The sequence below is a fragment of the Octopus bimaculoides genome, chromosome 1 (assembly GCF_046866305.1).
Source record: "Octopus bimaculoides isolate indiv1 chromosome 1, ASM4686630v1, whole genome shotgun sequence".
In the NCBI taxonomy this organism is placed as follows: Eukaryota; Metazoa; Mollusca; class Cephalopoda; order Octopoda; family Octopodidae; genus Octopus; species Octopus bimaculoides.
The window spans coordinates 54981037-55002059 of NC_142928.1; the positions used below are offsets into that span (position 1 = coordinate 54981037).

General features: G+C 34.6%; 1 protein-coding gene across 1 annotated transcript in view; it reads right to left on the minus strand.

Moving 5' to 3' along the window:
- The window catches only part of LOC106876272 (uncharacterized), a 68462-nt gene that overhangs the window by 28258 nt on the left and 19181 nt on the right, over positions 1 to 21023 (minus strand). Inside the window, exons 13-17 of the mRNA XM_089351113.1 lie at positions 20256 to 20501; positions 19474 to 19610; positions 18947 to 19025; positions 17966 to 18121; positions 14482 to 14574 (exon numbers count right to left, since the gene is read on the minus strand). Coding sequence (XP_089207239.1) covers positions 14482 to 14574; positions 17966 to 18121; positions 18947 to 19025; positions 19474 to 19610; positions 20256 to 20501 — 711 coding nt within the window. The remainder of the gene's footprint in view (positions 1 to 14481; positions 14575 to 17965; positions 18122 to 18946; positions 19026 to 19473; positions 19611 to 20255; positions 20502 to 21023) is intronic.

Below are 21023 nucleotides of genomic sequence, written 5' to 3' on the forward strand. Positions count from 1 at the left end.
CTTAAATATTCATCGTCTGAAAGTTATCAATCTTTGCTTTCTTTCTGTTTGCATGTATATATATATATCTATATATAACCCAAGCTGTTATATTTAATTTGTTTATCTGCATAATTACTTCTATATCTGCTCACCTTGATTCCTCTTATCGCCACTCTTTACTCCTTGAAATTGGGCATCAGAGTTCAATTTCGAATCATTTGAGCGCCATTAAGTATTTTCTTTATTGAGAATCTCTGGATCTCATCTGTTGACTATATCTAACTATATATAAATATATGTGTGTATTGTGTAATTATATATATGTGTGTGTGTGTGTGTGTGTGTGTGTGTGTGTAACTTTGTATGTACATCGTCTATCTGTAACATACATTCATGAATAAGTTCTGTTGGCAAATCTAAAAAAAGTAATTATTGTTATTACGTTAAAATATTAAGTTTGTTTTTGAAGCGTTGAAATGTATTGTAGAACAAGTAGAAAGATATGCTGGCAAATTTTTCTGTTCTTAAAAGGATTTTATCCTTTATATATACTGTTCAGTATTTATGTGTTGAAAAAAAAAATGTTATTAATAGAGTGTTGAGTGGCAGAAAAGGTAGATTGATGGATTAACTTTCTTCCAAATTTCAATCACTTGAAAGTTAGCTTTGCTTCTCATTCAATAAGATAAAATAAGTAACTGTCAAGTACTTAATCTAATCAACTGTTCCCTCACCTCAAATTTGTGGTCTTATGTTTGTATAAAAATCATTATTGTTAAAGGTGCAAGAAGGTAGATGGTAGAATTCATAAAGTATCAGAACAACGCATTTCAGTATTTTGTTGCATCATTTTATGTTCTTATACTGGAATGGAGACAAGAAAAATTAGAGAGGTTGCTATGAAAATGGTAGAAAAAAAATAATTGTCAGAGAGAATTTTAAAGTATGCTGACATCAACTTTGTTTTTTCTGTGAATGGCATCTCTGAATTTTCCAATGCCAACTTTTCATTACAACTTCAGCGAGTATGGTGAAAGCAATACTTTGCAGACTTCTGAATAAGACTGAAATATGGCCAGAATTATCTCCCATACTTGCTAAACACAAGAAAATTAGTTATTGAATAATATAGTTTTTCTTCCTTGCATATTTATTTTGAGGTTCACAGTATTTAATTTGTTGATAACACTAGGAAGAGACCTGTGGTTAAAGGTATTTTGCTTGGCATATCTCTTCTTATTTTTAGACATAATGTATTTTGGACAACTTTGTTCAATAAAAGTTAATTTTAAGACATCAAGTTGCAGTTTGACTTAGATTTGGCTGCTATTTCTAGCAGGTTAAAGCTGCCTATGGGTTTTTATTGGAATGTTGAATTACACATGTATCTCATCTAATAAGTATGAGTGAAACTCTTAGTTTAGCATTAAAAAATTGTATTAATATATGTAAGGAAGACTTGTGTGATAAACAATGAGAAGGATAAGCATGGATAAATGAATCAGTAGCAGTGTACAGTGAAGAATTCAGGGTATTGATGGCTCTTTCATAAGGATTCTGTTCTCAGTTCTTTCTCCTTAATCATTGCTTTTGAGGCAATCTCAGAAATTAACAAACTATAAATCCTTGTTTTCTGACAATATGTTCCTACTGTACAATAATCATATCTGACTAATTATTTCTCTTGAAGGTCTTTTTCATAGAGCCAGAACATAGTTTGTAGAAGTTGTCTAGATTCCTTATAGGTGTGGGGGGGGGCTTTCTTGGCAGATGAAGCAAGTATGAAGGGTTATACTTCAGCTTTGTGGGGAGTCAGCTGAAGCATTTTTTAGCTGTAAAGGGAAGGAGTGGTCCTCAGCATTAAGCTTTAGTTGAGTTATGTATGTAGGTTCAATAAGAAAGTCAGTAATTACAAGATCAAGCACTTATAATGACTTTGAGGGTTATAAATGTATGTTGTCAACGACAAAAGAGTGTGAGGTACAAAATTGTTTACTGGATTGCCATTAACCTATTGTGAAAAGTTGAAGAGTGAAAAGTAGTAGCCTCTTTGTAGAAGTGAGCATTATTGCAAGTAATAGTAAAGATGCTATCAAATATACAAGAGAAAAAGTGGCTGCTGTGTGTGTCTGTGGATAATCAAGCCTTTAGTTACATCAAAATTGATAGATTGGGTTAGAAAACTCAGTTACTGTATATAGTAATATTGACAGCAAACTTCAAATCTAAGATGAAGCCCATATGCAAGAAATTAAATCAAGAAATTCTTGTACTAGACACAGTCAAAGGTTTTGCTTAAGCCATGTGCAGTGACATTACTTAAAAGGTATGGGACAATTAATGACGTACAGAGGAAAGTAAATTGCATGTACATCTTGCTTTACAGAAACTATACAAATAGTTATCAAGAAAAGAAAGAGACTCAAAGTACTGGAGAAATTTATTTTTGAAGAACGCCTCCTGAAAATGAAAAGTAATGGATAAAATAGAGCAATAGTTCAGTAGTTGGCAAGGTTAGAGAAGTTGCCTTTCTTGAGATTGGGACATTTTGCCAGGTTTCTAAAGACGGGAAGATATCTTTATAGAAAATGAAAGATTGAAGTTTGATGAGAAGAGATAGCTCTAGAGCACATTCAGGTCTTGGACATGTTAGTTTCAAGTGAGAGTTGGTGTTCTGTTACATAGCACACACAAACACACATATATATATAATGTACTGATCCGTGATAGAAAATTCAACAAAAAAAGTACTCCATCTGGTGAGAAATAAATATCATTATTTAATGGTCACAATACATGTATTAAAGTGCTACTAATAGTTTCATATATTGAGAGAACTCAAACATATTTTCAGGAGCAAACCACATATCATAATGAACTAAAAAATTAAAGAAATTGAAGAAACATGATGATGCTGAGAAGGCAGCATATAGAAAATGCAGACAGTAAACAAAGAAAGATGAAACTAAAGCATCAAAAAGGTAAAAAGGGCTATCCTCCTTAGGCCTTAAATGATAAGGCAAGTCAGTCAGGAAAAGGTGGAATTTTCCAATTCTTCAGAATATATTTATACATATGCATGCAACCACTATTCCCTAACTCTCTATTGAACTCCATGTCAGAAATTTTCAGTAGCTACATGCATAAATATATTCTGATGAATTGGAAAATTCCACCTATTCCTGACTAACTTGATATCTTTCCAGCCTTATCATTTAAAACCTAAGGAGGATAACACTTTTTACCTCTTGACACTTTAGTTTCGTTTTCTTTTGTTTACTGTCTGGGTTTTCTATATGCTGCCTTCTCGGCTTCATTGTGTTTCTTCTATTTATTCAACTTTTTTTTACTTTGTTATATGTGGTTTGCACCTGAAGAACATGTTTGAGTTCTCGAAACACATGAAACTATTAGTAGCATTTTAATACATGTATTGTGACCTTTAGATAATTATATATCATCATCATCATCATCATCGTTTAACGTCCACTTTCCATGCTAGCATGGGTTGGACGATTTGACTGAGGACTGGTGAAACCGGATGGCAACACCAGGCTCCAGTCTAATTTGGCAGAGTTATATATATATATATATATATTTATTATTTGTATGACATGATCCAACACACGTGTCTTCCCTGCAAGTAAGTTTTGAACTTTATATTTTCTGACGCGACTATCTATCTTTGTATCTTTTTCCCCCCCCGTTCTTCCTTCTGTTACTACTATATCTCTCTCTTCCTCCCTGTCTTTCGTTGCTCCCCTTTTTTTCTCCCTCTACCACTCTTTCTTCTTATCCCTTGCTGGTCACATGTGTCCAGCCCTACTTCCTTTCTTCCTTGGCTGTCGCCAAGCACGCATATGAACATACTTCGTCTCGCTTCCTTCCAGTTCGTTGCTTCACAGCGTTCAATATACACATTCTTTCACGTCTGGCCGTTTTCCTGTCTTGTTTTCTGTCTGTCACTACATTCCTCCATGGTACAAATTAAATTTGTGGTCCGTGGGAGGAGCCATTGTAATGATGCGTCCTGCCCTAACTCTTCGAAACGCCAGTGTTAGAATGGTGGCAGCTGATGAAGAAAATATTCTCTATGTGTTTTCTGTACTCTGTTTATTATTTTTTTGTCTACATTTTGTTTGCAACATCCTGTACCCAGATATGCATCTATATATACAGGTAGATGTAGGTATGTACATACATGTATGTATATATGCATATACTCATTTATTATTTGTATATATATATATGTGTGTGTGTGTGTAAAGGCATAAGGTCTAGTGGTTAGTGTGTTGCACTCACATTTGCTAGGTCATGGGTTTGATTTCCCAGACAGGGTGACATGTGTTTTTATGCTGTCATAACCAGACTATCAGATATACATCCCTGTACACAATGTGCTTTGCATCATTTTAGCCTTTGGATGATGTCCTGATCAAAAGGCTAAAATGATGCAAAGCACATTGTGTACAGTGATGTATATCTGATAGTCTGGTTGTTACATGAGTACATATGTGTGTGTGTAGTTGTGATAAAATTAGTGAAATGTAGTAGAAAAATGAGTGTAGGCACTGGAGTTAAAAAGTTTGCAAATGTGGAGTCTCTCTCTGTGAGAGCACAGCATTTACAGCCTGCTTAACTGAACACAGTGGGTATGAGGATTCTGCAAAGCTTTCAGAGATCCTCTTGGCAAGAGACCCCACAGGACTTGTTGAGATTTACAAGAACTTATAAGAGTTACTGTAGTGCATGAAAGCTACCAGCTTGGAGTTTTTCAAAAATTAGTAGTGTGCTTTATCTGTACTAGGTAGATTTGGAGGTTGAGTGATAAAAAGATGGTATCTGCCACCTGTTCATCTGAATTAGGGATGAAGGACATTTGTTGTCAGGGATAATCTAAAGCTTTGAAGAGTTAGCTGTCATAGGGTTTGAGAGGGTTCAGTATGTAGCTTTGCAATATTGATTAAGCCATGGTTGACCCAATAAGTACTGAGACACTGAATATATTTAACTTCAGAACAAAAATTATACCTGCTAATATAAAAAAAATGTCATACCAGACCTTTGGTTAGATTTTTATATATTTTTTTAATTACATGAAGATATATAACATTTTTTTTTTATTATTTAAGTTAACTTTCAATCTTGGGAGGAGTTTTCAAAATGAATATACAGATTACATATTTCATTTTGATGATAACAGTCACAGTGGCTATTATGCACATTTTTAGTATTTGAAATTGCTTCAAAATATAAAAACGAAACTTTACTACACCCATGTTTTGTATTCTTCCATTTCTTTTTAAGAACTTAGTTTATTCAAGATGTGGTCAGACAAAATTTGAAAGAATGATAAAATAAAAAAAGACAAGAAAAGAATATATGGTGTCTGGTATTCAAAATATTGAATCAGAGATATTGGTTTCAAATTTTGGCACAAGGCCAACAATTCAGGAGTGGGAGTAAGTTGATTTACATTGACCCCAGTAGTCAATCAGTACTTACTTTGTGGACCCTGAAAGGGATGGTAAGCAAACTTGACCTCAGCAGAATTTGAACTCAGAATGTAAAGCTGGAAGAAATGTTGCCAAGCATTTTGCCCAGTATTCTTACAATTCTCAGCTCACCATCTTTATAATGAGTTCTAATCATCATCATCATCATCGTTTAACGTCCACTTTCCATGCTAGCATGGGTTGGACGATTTGACTGAGGACTATGCACAAGAAGTTGCAGCAACCATTTATAACTGACATTATGAAGGCCTTCTCCTGCTACAAGCTAACTTGCAGAAGGCCTTTCACATGGTGTCACACTCTTTACTTTGGTGGTCACGTAGAAAACTAAATGGGGTAGGGATGAATGACTCAAATCCCATCTGTTCATTTCAGTCTTACAGGCCAAATTCCATATGCTACAGCATGGTTGAAATTATAGTAGACTTAGAGAAGAAATTCTGGACATAGAAACAAAACTTAGAATTAAGAGGCCTAAAAGTAAACTTAGCAAAGACTAAAGTGTCAGTAAGTAGGAATGAAGACACTACCCTGATACTGTCAGGGAAATGGCCTTACTTGATGTGTAGAAAAAGAGTAAGTAGGAATTCCATATGTTGTACTCAGTATAAGCTACGGATGCACAAGAGATGTAGTGAGTGGAATCACAGGTGGACTAACAGAGAAGGTAGATTTGTATGTAGCAGGTAAACAGGAGCAATAAACATAAGAGCAGAAGGAAAATAGATTTTCTCAAATACCCAGAAGGCTCCCTAGAAGTAGTTGATAGCTTTTGTTACATAGGATAGAGGTGGTTGTTCTGAATGTATAGTGGACAGGGTAAGAACAAGTTGGAAAAAAGTTTAGGTAGCTATCACCTCTGCTGGTAATAGGTCTTCTTCCTCAAAATGAAGAACAAATGAAATGATGCTTGTGTTTGAACCATGATACTATATGGTAGTGAGATACGAGCCATGAATGCAGAAGATTTGAGAGAGCTAGTTGGAAATGAAGGAAGTTTGGTCTGTGTCAGTGTGCATGAATGTTAGAGTACAAATGAGCTGAGAGAAAAATTAAGTAGAATCAGATGTAATGTGCAAGAGAGAAGGCTGCGCTGGTATAATTATTTGTTGAACATAGCAAATGACTGCTGCATAAGTGCCAAGTACACAAAGTGAGAAGAAACTATGCAAGGAAGACTTGGGATGAAGTGGTAAAAATTGATCTGAACATATTGCATCTCAGAAGATATGACAAGAGACTGTGATGATTGGCAATACATGATAATGGACAAGACCTGACCACACACACAAGCATGTCAAAATGTATGTTAAAATGAGGGTACTGATGGAAGCTACAATCTATGTGTGTGTGTGTATGGTGGTAGGAAGTTGAGAGTAGGTAGGTCCTGTACTTTCTGTCATATAAATAACAAAGTTGGGATAAAGATGATTGATGGAAGATTATTAACATGTAGATGAAAGTCAAAGATGCAATGGGAGCAGCAGATGTAGACAAGGGTGTATGTATGTGCTGCTTATATAATGACAGATAGTACAGAACCTACCCACATTCAAACCTCCTACCACCATCTTTGTTGAGCCTATGTATAAGAAATGTATTATATACAATACATGTTAATTTCACCTTTCTATAAAACAAGTTCTACTCTCTTGGGCTTCTATTGTTTTCCATCACTACCCCACTGTCTCGACCATCATACTTTAGCTCCTTTCAATCACCTATTCAAGTCACTTTCTCACTCACATTGCCTTGTTTGAATGTACACATTAGCGTATATAGACTGTACAAGGCAAACCTTCCAGTGCTACCATGACAAAATGCTTTTTTTCCACCATCTAGGGTTATTGGTAAGTGAAGGGAGAAAAAATTGGGTTGTGAGATCCCTTTAGTTAGCCAAGAATTTGACAATCTAGAGCTGGGGCTATAAGAAAATGCACCCAGTATACTCTTTAAAGTGGGTGATAATACAAAAATCATCCAATATATATGCAGTCTATGAGGGCAGTGACTTTAAAAAGGACAGACTGTGATGGGTCATCTTTGTAATACCAGCATAGAAAACTGATATAAAATGATACAATCCTACATTGTCTCAATTTGTTTGGACCAGTGACCAATGGAGTGGGGACGGAAAAAAAAGAGTATGATGGGGGGGGGGACAGTTATTGGAAGAGAGAGAGAGGAGTAATGCAAAAATGAGTAATAAAACAATGGTAGTGAGAATGGGTGTATATTGTAAAAGAGGTGAGTACCAAAAACAAAAATGTTATGGTTGGGAATGAGTGACATAAGGGAAAGGGAGTGGAGGCAACAATATAAGAGGGTAAGGTTAGTTGTAGAGAATGAGTGATGAATAATCAAGATGGCAATGGTAAAAGAGTGATGAATGTAAACAAAGGAGTGACCTGAGGGACTGATGGTTAGCTAGCAGGATAGGGAAAGTGGTACTAATGGCAGTTACATGCACACCAGTAGAAGAGAAAGAAAACAGGGGCAAGTCATCAGATACTGACAGATATGATGCAATCCTTCATTACTCAGACATAGAGGCACAAAAGCAGCCACATCAGTCTATTAAGTGATGAATAGATAGTAGTATGTCAGACCAGAAGGGGTGGTGGGGAAGCAGGAAGTAATGGCAAGCAGCACTAAAGTGTAATCTTAGTTGGTAAGAGAATAAGGAATGTCAGTAAGTGATCTAAAAAGGAGGGAGTATCAATTAGAAGTAAAGAGTTGTAAACAGAGGGGTGTATCAGATACCAAATGATTCATTACTATCTTTTGTTATAATAGGAGAGAAGAGTACAGAAAAATATAGATGGTGGTAAAGGGAGAGTGAATATGGTCAGGTCTGTTTTCTCATTATAGAGGTGATATGATAGTGTATCGTCGAGGGGATGGCAGAGATAAGAGAATATTAAATAAGTAGGAGAGGCAATAAATGGGCAAAAAACCCATTTTAACATGCATGGGTAGTTGTGTCTTCTCCAGCAATGCTTATCGACAGTCCTTTGCAACAACTTCAGATGAATTTTCACCACTTCATCCTTTGTCTTTCTTGCTCTCCCACTACTGTGATCCATTTACTTTTGAGCATCCAGCCTTTGCTTATGCAGCTACCATCCTCAAAATAATCACGTCTATATCAGCATACTCTCATACACACTGCATCCAAATCCCTTCCAATTATTCTCAGCTAATTTATAATTCATTGTTCTTGCACACTTCATTTCTTTCTAGTCTTTGCAAATTCTGTATATTCAAGGTCTATGTTTCAATACTATGCAGCATTTGTAGTTCATGCACAAGTGTCATACAATTTACCTTCACTGAAAGAGAAGAAGAGCCAACAGCTCTCCAACCTTTTACTCTCACAACTATAGTCAAAACCTTTCCATACTGCTAATTATGTCACCTAGGTAATAAGAAACTCAACTATTAGGGAACATTCCAGGCATTTTAAGGAGTATATACAAACTGCTCCTGTGCACTTACCACATATGAAGCCTATGATCCCACACCTTTCAGCATGCATAGTTTACACTAGTTAAAATATAGTATTTCTATGAATGTCTTCTGCATGTCAAGCACCCCCATTATGAGATGGTAGCAGGATCTTTTGTTTCCAGTGCAGTAACTTTAGCAAAGACTTAGGTTTTAATGAGGTTTCTGTTTTAGATTTTGCTTTCAGGTCTGGAATTTGTTTAAATCTACTGACTTGGTTCTACAAATTAGGCCATCAGCATATAGTTCTCACAGACAGTCAATCTGTGTTATGGCCTTAACGGGAAAGGGTCGAAGACAAACTCTACTTCATTAACTTTACTGGCATGTTTAATGTCACTGAAGTTATTGGTGACTATCTTTGTACATGGCTTGTATGACCTCAGAAACCATTAATTTCTTTAGTGACATCAGATTACAGAGCATGGGACATTGTCAAAGCCTTCTCTATATACATAAAATGCTAGGTATACATGCATACTATTAACTATTTACTGCAGTTGTCTCAGTAGCCTTCATAACTAGTCAAGCAATTTGATGCATCTCCTTCGCCCTTGTGGCAGTTTATTTTGGTATTGTTATACTGGTTATATTAGGTACAGCATTTTCCTATACTATCTGGTTAAATGCAAGCAACTAAACTGCTTCAATAATGTATTTTAAGCATCTCAGTAATTATTACCAATAGACCAATCTGTTTTCATATCCTTACCTCATCACTTTATATAATATTCTATTGTCAATTTGGATGGCTGGTCAGGTAATTTAACTTTGACCGACATCTCTTGCTCTCATGTTTTCTCATTTAGCCACTCACAAATAGTACCTTCATGCTTCTTTTTCAGTAATGGTAAGGGCGAGTATGCCTCTCATTCCGAATTCATTTCTCCAATGACGTCTTGACTTTCTATGGCACAGTCTGACACTCCATCAAAAGCTCTGATGCTTACAACACAGACCATGTCAAATCCACTATTCTTGTAAGCATACATGATAACCTAGCTTCTCAACTTTGCAATGCTTGTTGCTCCCCCTTTCCTTCCAGTCTGAGTGGATAGACAACACACACACACGATCCATAATTATGTATTAATGTAAGTTGTCTCCTCATCATATAGGAGTCAAATAATGTCACAAATCTGAAATTACAATTTGGTAAATGTATCATATATACCCCAGTACAATAAAACAATTATTTACATTCTGTCCATGGTTAGAGCCAAAGAAAGCGTTTCAGTTACACTAATAAACCTTCTACTTGCACTGTAAAGCTCTCAAAGACTTGTTTGAACTTTTGATTACTAGCTGGACAGTTTATGCTTGGTATGGTTCTTCTTAATCTCTTCCCATAAAAGACTAATGCCTTTACCAAAATTCCCAATAAAATTGATTTACATTGACGGTCCAAAGAAAATTGTTTTCTTAGCTCTAAAAAGTCTTAAGCAAGATTTTAGTGTCTAACTTGGTAAAAAAAGAAAAGAAAAACCATAAAAAAGATTATTAAATGCAAATCTTAAGTTTTTAGATACGATCAGGTCTTAATTTGTGTGTGTGTGTGTGTGTGTGTGTGCATTTTTAAGGGAAAACCCATTTGACAATATATTGGTTTCAATTGATAATCATGGAAAAGTAAATGGTATTCTGTGCTTTAATGGTTGAATGAAAACAATCTGCATACTTCTGTAAGCACTTGATAAGTATAATAATAAAAGCAAACATGCATTGAAGGGCACACATTAGTTGGCACATTTAAAACAGGACAATAAATAATTATTGTAACAGAACAGGATTAAAATATAAAATTAATATTTACACTGCAATTATAACCAGGTAGGAGTTTTAGCAGGAAAATTACTGGAGGAGAGTGATGTGTGATTACAAGGAAGAAAATGAAGGAATTAAGCTTTTACCTACTTTATGTAACTAATTAAAATCCTCACCATCATTAATAAAAGAATACCATCTGAACTATAAAACCCATTTTACAACTTGAAAATTATAACCAGATAAATATATTGCATCAAAATTTTCAATAGGAAGAGAATTCAAACAAATTAAAATTTAAGTTGAACATCTTTCAGTTATGTGAAAAAAATACTAAGTAGGAACTAAGATTATAATTAGTTTTATCCAATTTATTTGTATTCAAATATTAAAAAACAAATTTTAAATACATATTAACCAAAAATTAATTCCTTTGACAACAGAGGAAAAAAAAAAAATGTTCCACTTTCTTGTCAGTAATTGGCTTCTATAAATAGTTACCTCAAAGGTTGAATGAAAATGGATACAGATGCAAAACTATTTTATCATTGTTATAAAGAAACCACTTGATAATTTTAAGAGGGCAGAAAAAGAGAAAGAATAAGTAGAAAGATTTATTCACAAAGAATGATGTGTACACTTTCAATTCACTTCAGGCATAACAGTTTCACATGAAAAAAATACAGAAACAAACGGAGAAAAGTCCTCTCAAAAAATGAAATGATATTTGACAGCAATATTTGATTTGATGAAGTATTAGTGAATTCTCCAAGGTAGTTGATAGGTGGTACTTGGTGGTAATAGGAAATTTCACACTTGTCAGGAACAACAGCTGCCAACTTTGTTAGTGTGAACAGAATAATTCCTCTTCAATGAGGTTATAATTCATCTGAATGATGGGATACCTGATAAATGAAAAGTAATATAACGTTATAAACACAGAATCCCCTGCCAACCAGTACTGTGCGCCTCTGCCAGGTTTGTGTGTGCACACTAGGAAAGCCTAACAAAAGGGTTAGTGGAAGTGTCAAAACACACCATGCTTAATATGTATATATTATATAATCAAACGGCTATTAGTCAAGTTGTCTACAGGCTACTTAGAGTATTTCTATAACTTCAGAAGTCTACTGATGCTCTATCTATAAGGTTAACCCTTTTGTTACCATATTTCCCTGCCTCATGTGTTTTAATTATATCAATCACAAATTTAGCCTCACTTTGTGAAGCATATAAAATTGTTTTGAACACAAAAGATTCTTCCCTAAGCCAATTATGAAATTTGTCTTAAAATTACTGATTACAAATATGGTTAAATTTCAAATATAGCTATGTAAATTTTATTTAAATATCAATAAGCCAAAATAGCTTACTAAATGCCCCACATTTATTGCAAATATGCCATATGTTAATTCAATTTGTCTCGTTTCCTATGCTTCCATTTTACATCATAATCAGTCATTGCCATTATATGGAACACTTAAATTGAATAAACAGTCAATAGGTTTCCAGCCATGAGGATAACTGACTGGGTTCAGTTTCTAAAAATTTTGGAAGCTAAATATTTACATTTTCTGTCTCTCCATTCTCTTTCTAGAAGTTATTTACACATTCAGGAATTGAAACATTTGGTTCAATGACTAATTTTTAAATATTTACTGCATTTCAAAATCATTTTAAATTCAGAGGTATTATTACTAAATCTGAGGTTTTATATAGTAATGGGGTTGGGGCAGAGCATAAAGATAAAAAGAAAAGTAATAACATACCCTAACAAGTTACTTATGCTGAAAATGTTGGTGTGTACAGCATGTTTGTTTAGTGAAATCCTATTGTGACTATAGCAATATTTGTCGATATTTTAATATATGAAAAAAAAAACAGGTGGTATTGGGTAGGTTGGTAACAAAAGGGTTATATACAAGAGCAGGAACAAAATTCCTTCAGTGGTATTAACGCTTAAATGCTGTAGACAATTATAAACAAGAGGAACAACAATTTTGCCCTTCAATTTTGAAAGGTGAAGAGCACACACACAAAGGCAAAAGCAGCAACACAATAACTGGAAGATTAAAAATTTATACTATTGTCACAGAATTCATGCAAATTACATCATGCAAATAATTTGTAAAGTTGAGCATGCTATGGTATTGTCAAGCAAACAATCTAGTCAAGGAAAGCATGGTAACAATTATCTTTGAATTGGGAAAAAAATGACAATCTGGATCTTAATTTAGAGAAAGTACTTTTATCATTTATTAGCATCTACATTTGTGTTTTGCAAAATGTGAATAAAATTTTTAAATGCAATAAAAATGAGAGCGAATTCAACTAACCCAAGGGAGGGAGACATGTAAAAGAAATTGATTACTGAGTTTGACTGCAGAATATACAGATTGGAGCCGCATATAAGGAAACTAACTTAAATTTCAGAAATATCTAAGTTGAACTGTCATTGTATTTGGTAGACAATCAATTCAATATTGCTTATTTTAAAAAATAAACTGCTAAAATTTAAGATACAATCTATACGTTTGAGTGACAATGTAAAAACTAATTTGGTCAATCACTAAAATCAATGCAAATTTATGATATAACCACAAAACTTACTTTTGTGTAAAAATTATTAATTAGGAATCATCATCATCATTGTTTAACGTCCACTTTCCATGCTGGCATGAGTTGGACGGTTTGACTGAGGGCTGGCAAGCCAGAAGGCTGCACCAGGCTCCAATCTGATCTAGCAAAGTTTCTACAATTCGATGCCCTTCTTAATGCCAACCACTCCAAGAGTGTAGTGGGTGCTTTTTACATGCCACCAGCACGAGGTCATTGACCATGCTTGAATGGTGCTTTTTACGTGCCACTGGAATGGGGGAATGTAATTAACAAAATCCAATGTTCTAGAGATCAGGAGAAAACTAAATTATATACAGTTTCTGTTCTCTATATTGTAACATATATATTTGTGAACTACTTAATTGTATTAGGTTCTTTCAGCTAAAAAGTGCCTGTTCCTCATAACTACACAAATTTACAAGTCACTATTTGCCCCCATAAATATTGGGATGCAAGGTCAATTTTCATAAATACAGTAAACATTGCTCAACATTCAAAAAGATGGAGCTGCAACTGATCAGTAAGGGGATTTCTATATTGAAATGAGTTAAAATTTCATTTATTCCAGTAACCGTTGCAATAAAAGTAAACCTTTATATCATAATTGTGTGCATGAATACATACATACATATATATATAACTGGACAAAAACATGGCTAAGTGGTTAATAAGTTCATTTAGCAAACATGAGGTCCATGAGAGAGCCTACTGTGCAGTGTCTTGAACTTCACTATAGCTTTGGGCTGTCCTAAGCCTTGCAAGTGAAATTAGATAGATGAAAAGCCTGTTGGAGAGGCTGTGCCTGCATTTCAAAAGATCAGTCTCGTCATATTGTGTCATACTGATTTTTTCTACTTGAGAATTATGTGAAGGGTACATGCTTGTGGAATACCCAACCACTTCCCATGCTAATTCAATAGCAGTTCAGTTGATTGTTCTATCAGTTGCAATACAATACACAGCTGTTCAATTATATATAATCACCACTGTTAACCATAAGAATACAAAAGGAATCCAGACAAATTAAATGACCTGGAAGAAAAAACTGGCAATCAGTTTTGTTATGAAAAGTATATTTGCAGAGTTTACTTACTTTTTCTTCCTTTTCATCTGTTTCACTTGCATCAGCATCAACCTTTTCTTCCTGTTCTACTTGTTCCTCTTGTTCTTCAGGTTCTTCCTCAACCTAAAACAAAATTTCAGTTAAAAATCTTATTTCCTAATGCCAAGTAATTAAACTAGGGTGTTATATGAGTATGATAGAAATGTGGATTTAAGTGGATGCAGGTCATTTGTGAATATCCATTTGGAGGGGAAGAGGAGATTTAGTGGTTCAAGGAGGAGGTAATAAAGAACAATGTAATGTATATGAAACATCCACTTTTCTCTGCTTGCATGGATCAAACAGATTTTGTATGGCTGGATACTATTCCTGTTGTCAACCTTCACTCATTTCCAAATAAGGTAATATTTCACTATCTAGACATGTTTTCAGAGAAGATTGGAAACAAAAGATACCACTTGCTTATAACCATCACATGATGTCACAGCAAGGAGACAATAAAAACATGTATAAATAGATATATATGAAGAAGTGTGGAAAAGTTCCTAGCTTTAAGTGTATCCCAAAAAGCCTGGTTGGAGGCCTAACCATCTGACTTTTATAGAGCTTAGAAAAGCTGAAGGACTGCTGTAATAAATGTGTAAACCTGAGAGGGGAATATGTTGAATAAAATAATTAACTGACCCTCTTGTATTTTGTTTTACACAAGAACCAGGAACTTTTCAGCACCCCTAGTATATACATGATAGACTTTTTCAGTTTCCATCTACCTAATCTAACAAGGATTTGGTTGGCTCTAGTAGAAGATACTTGCCCAAGGTGCTTGTCTGTATGTGCATGTATTTAGTATTAACTGTTGGACAAAAGTGTACTCAATACCATACCACAGACTAATAATTTTTTATTCCAGTTGAGTCAGTTTGTGGCTACTCTTGAGTTTCACCTGTAGGTACACAAGTTGTCACAACTTGCCTGAACATCCTCTGTAAACACAGGTGAAATTCAGAGTAGCAAGAGACTGATCTGACCAATATATACAAGTGGTATTTTCCAACTAACTTGTCGCTGACATACCGATATACGAACACCGAACCACGACACTGTGGCCTTCCTCGACCAATCGCAGCCAAACATACAGTAATAACAATCAACTTCTTTCATTCAAATTCAAAATGGTTGAAGACTAGCATCATGCTTGAAACTCAGAGTACCAACAAATTTGAATCAAACCGTTTTGATCCATATATATATCGTCATTTAACATCCATTTTCAATGCTGGCAAGAGTTGGACTGCTTGACAGGAGCTGGTCAGCTGAAGAGCTACCCAGGTTCTATGGCTCGATGCCCTTCCTAATGCCAACAACTTTACAGAGTGTACCGAGTGCTTTTTACATGACACCAGCACCCAAGAGCCAACAAGGTTAGGAATGGTCAGCTGGAGAGGGATGCAGGGGACTGCCTGCATGTAAGGACAACTACACTTTCACCTAACCTGAAGTATCTTTTCAAGCGTAGCAAACTGCCAGGAGTCTTGGTCCTGTCATCCCCTCAAAACTTCATTCCAGGTCTTCCTGAGTCTATCCCTTCCACATGTTCCCTCTACAATTTGAGACTGGCACCTCAATGCAACTGCCTTCATTCATATGCATTACATAGCCATACCAGTATAGTCTTCTCTCTTACACATTACATCTGATGCCTTGTACACCTAGTTTTTCTTTCAAGTCATTGTTGTATATGCACAGATATTACTCATCCATCAGAGCATACTGGCTTCATTTCTTTCAAGCCTTCGCATATCCCCAGTAGTTACAGCCCATGTCTCACTGCCATGTAGCATAGCTGTTTATACATAGGCATCATACAATCTGCCTTTCACTCTGAGGAAGAGGCCCTTTGTTACTAACAGAGGTAGTATCTCTTGAAATTTGCCCAGCCTATTCTTATTCTAGCAGCTATGCTTTAAGAATAACCTCCCCCACTATTAATTTGGTCACCTACATAAACTGTCTGCTTCTTCTAATGATCCTCTGACACCTTTACATATTGAGCAGGACAATCTCCCTTTTGGTTTTCCTACTTAATACTTTAGTCTACATACACATCTATGAGTGTGCATATGTTATATGTTTACATTTCTTAGATTGTTGATGTCTGTGTTGCCAACAACTTTTCATTTCAAAGACGCATGAAATATGGAAAAAGAAATAAAGGGAACTATCAGGAAGGGCAAGCATAGAGGAACTAAACAGACTTTATATAATATATATACAGGTATGAAAGGTATTGGTGTCAGGAAGACCCAAAGGGTATTGGGTAAATGCTAAGTGCTATGGATAGACCATGGTTAAGCTCCAGGCTCAATAATGATACGAGTGAGGAGTCCAACGTGGGTCATGTATCAGCATGCAGATATATAAATTGACAGAATGAGATAAAAACCCAAGGCAATAAATAGATTTCATAATGTTTATCAAGAAAAGGTCTTACAGCTGTTTCTGCAATATTTTATATATCCCTTCAGAGACGGTGCAAGAAAATGTTTAAGTATTAATTAATGTAGAGAAGATATGAAATACAGAGAGAAGTAAAAGAATGAATATAGAAGTTAGATACATAAGGATATTGTATTTGCAGTTCCATTATTCAAGTAGAATTGTGTATATAAATGGTGAAAAAGTTTTCTTGTACCTGGTGTGTGAGAGTTCCAATGGTGGTTATATTTGGTCATTCCAAGCACAGAGGCTTGTAAACAATATTGGTCGATCAAGGGTTTTTTTTTTGGTGTGAATTAAAATGTATTGGTAGTGTTTAATGGATAGACAGAGGGAGAAGAGATGTGTATGATTAGAAAGTGGAGACAGGTCAAATCAAAAACAGGAAGAGAGAATGGGAGGGAAAAGAGAAGCAAAAAGGTCTCTTTCTTTTGCTTCTATTTACTGCCTTGGTTTTTTAAAAATTTTTCTGAGAATTTATATATATGATTATAGAGGTGCAAACAGTAATATTTTATATATATTCCATTTTATATGTGTGTGAAATTGATAAATATAACATACATAAAAATTTGTAATTTTGACATTAAACGAAGATTTGCTTTGATTAAAATATCAGGTATTGCAGAGCTAAACTTCTCACTATAGCTCACCTGCATTTAGCACCCCTGACTATCTCTCACTCCATTTGTTTTGCCAACATAATCAGAACGTGAAATGCATTGCATTTTATTACATGTTTTTATGTATAGATATCGCATACATATATACGAATGTGTTTGGCTACATTTGCATTTGATGAAAGACTAGCTATGTACGAGTGGTGGTAGTGTTAGGTATGTAAACAAATTGTCCACTAACTTCACATCTTCAAAGATGTGTAAAATACAGGTAATTAACAACAGGGAGGGTATGTCTGTAGAACAAGGTTTCAATATATTTGGCTAACCTATGCTAACATGGAAAAACAAACGAAACAAGAGAGCGATTCATAAACATGTGAGTTAAATGAACTTACCATATCTTCACCTTCAATATTCAAACTCAATCGAAGCATTCTCTCTACTCTACCAGCAAAACCAGCAGTATCAGGAACTAAATAACCTGATCTCATAGTAGCTGTTTCAAAAAGTATGACAGCTAAATCTTTGGCTGTTGGATCATCTTTATTACTCTGAAAATATAGAGAAGTGAACGTATTGAATGTGGTTAAATAAAGGAAGTTTAGGAAAAGAGACAACTGTTGAAGTGAATGGGTCTTAATGTGATTTGCATTGTAATTGCAATTGTTGCAAACTAAAATGTCAAATTTTTGCATGGAAAATGATGAGGACTGTAGTGTTGTACAATCTATATAAAGAGCGTGTATGACAAAATAGTAAATGTACAGCAAGAAGAGCGAGAATGAAGAAATTGAGCCCTAAAAACATGGATCCAAATAGTGAATGCAGCAGTAACATTGTAAGACTGATTTTGTATCCATAATTTAGTGTTTTATGCAATGTATAGGTTGGATGAAAATATTTGAATCCAAATCTTATTGAAGAATAGTCATTATAAGTGTTAGGATGACTCACTAAAAGTTGCTATAACAGTCTCTACTTGTTTCATAGCTCACTTCTGCTTACACCACTTGTTACTATCAAGCTGAGATGAGGAGAACAAGCTAAATAAAATATTGTGTTAACCTTCATATTTATATCATCAACTTGCATGGGGCAGGCCATTTAACAAAATTTGCATCAATTCTTATTGGTATTACAGCTATTTTAGATGGGTCAGAAGACCAGGTCTCATTCAAGACATCTATTGTGGCAAGGTTTCTACAGCTGGCTTCCTTAATTCAAACCACTTTACAGAGTGTACTGGATGATTTTTATTTTTATTGTTGTACCACCAGCACTAGAATGATTGTTATACCCTTGGTGAGACTAAAGGAGTCTGCAAAGTTAAATTTAACATCTTGTACACATTTTAACTTTAATGCAAATAAACATACCTCTATTTTTTCTTTCAACATTTTGATAAGCTTATGTCTGGGATTTATTTCAAGTGTTCTTTTCTGGTTAGCAAAATAGCTGGAAAAAAAAAAAAAATTCTCATATTGAAATAAACAAATGTTAATTAGATGTTCAAAATAGCTACACTCATTATTGCCTCAAGTAACTATAACAGGCTAGTAGCAGTGTAATGCATAAGTATGCTTGTTAAATCAAAGCTGACTAGTCTGGATACATTCCAGGTTGTGATCATTTCAAAAACACTAACGTAAGTTCTCATTTCTCACACAAATTATTAAATTTATATTCATTATGTTTGATAACTGTTTACAAAACCTCAAATAGATGGCTACCACATTTGCATGAAATATCTGATTGATCATGAGATATATATTAGTGTCAAAGAACTAAAGATATTTAAGGTTTAGATTGTATTTAATACAACTGAAAACTGAGACAACGGACACTAAAAATATTTGCAAAGTAATTTATAAAAGTGCCAATTTAAAATTCTTTTGCAACTTACTCCTGTGATGAATCTTTAGCTTTGGCATAGGCTTGGGCTCTCATAATTCTTTCCATGTTGCCAGACCAACCATATTGACTAGCAATCAAGGCACACGGGGAGGAAGACAATCTTTCAGAAACTGTAGCTTTTTCAATCTGACAAAGAAAAAATAGGAGTCAAAATACCTCAAAAAGAAAGATCTTATATATAAGCTAAATTATTTTGAAAATATTTCAAAAAGATTTTCCACATTATAGGTGCAGGTGTGGCTGTGTGGTAAGAAGCTTGCTTCCCAACTGCATGGCACCTTGAGCAAATGTCTACTGTAGCCTCGGGCTGACCAAAGCCTTGTGAGTGGATTTGGTAGATGGAAATTAAATGAAGCTCGTTGTGTGTATAGTAATAATAATCCATGGATGGAATTTATAAATATCTATCCTACATTATATAAACACAGCTTGGTGAGACCCTAAAAAACTGGTACTGCCATTTGGTATCATTATGCTGAAGCCGGTATAATAAAGTAGTTTTTATGTTTCCCGTAAATGAACTTAAAGGAAATGTGTGTGTATGTGTGTATATATATATGCATAATGAGAGTGAGTGTGTGTGTGTGTGTGTATTTGTTCCCCCACCACTGCTTAACAACCAGTGTTGCATCCCTGTAACTTAGTAGTTTAGCAAAATAAGCACTGGGGTAGAGTGCCCCAGCATGGCTGCATTCTGATGACTGAATCCATTGAACCATTCCCTATATTTCCCTATGAGAGGAAAGTCCAAAACTTTAGATAAAAATTTACCTGATTGCTCAATGCATCATCTTTCAACCATTTCAGTAGGGGTTCATATTCTTTTTCTAAACTTTCTTTCTTTTCCTTAGCATTTTCAGAATCAGAAAGAGATAAACCTTCTTTGGCAACGTTTTGGAATTTTTTGCCTTCAAATTCTGGCAAAGCTTGAATGCAGTATTCATCAACAGGCTCTATTAGATAGAGTACTTCATAACCTTTCTTAAGCAGTCGTTCCACAAAAGGTGAATTTTTCACCTGAAACAAAAACAGTTTGTTCAATTTTCATATCAAAACTTTAGGTATTTTTTCATCAAGTATTACGTTTGTAGATAACTATGACAGAATATTTGATTCAAACAATAAAAGAACCAGCAGACTTTTCTAGATTGCATCAATGATTTCACACAAACTACAGAGTTAAATGAATCTGGCCTTTACATATTTTAAACGATTTAAAATATTGTTTATCAGAAAGAAAAAAGAAAAAAAGCTAAGCTCTAATATGTATATTTCTAACTAAAAGATTAAATGAGATTTAGCAGAAATTTAATGATTTATCAGACAAGCTTTTCATCAAGACAATGGTATGTGCAAATACATTTAGCTAAGAAATATCTTTGTGGAATTCTATAGAGTATCTATGTAGTAGCAAAACTACATAAATTTCAAACCAACAATCTTAAAAAAGGACAATGTACAGTGTTTTTCCTAAATATACTGTAACACTATTAGTGTACATGTGTATGCCTTTTCATACTAGAAAGTATGCGGTATAGT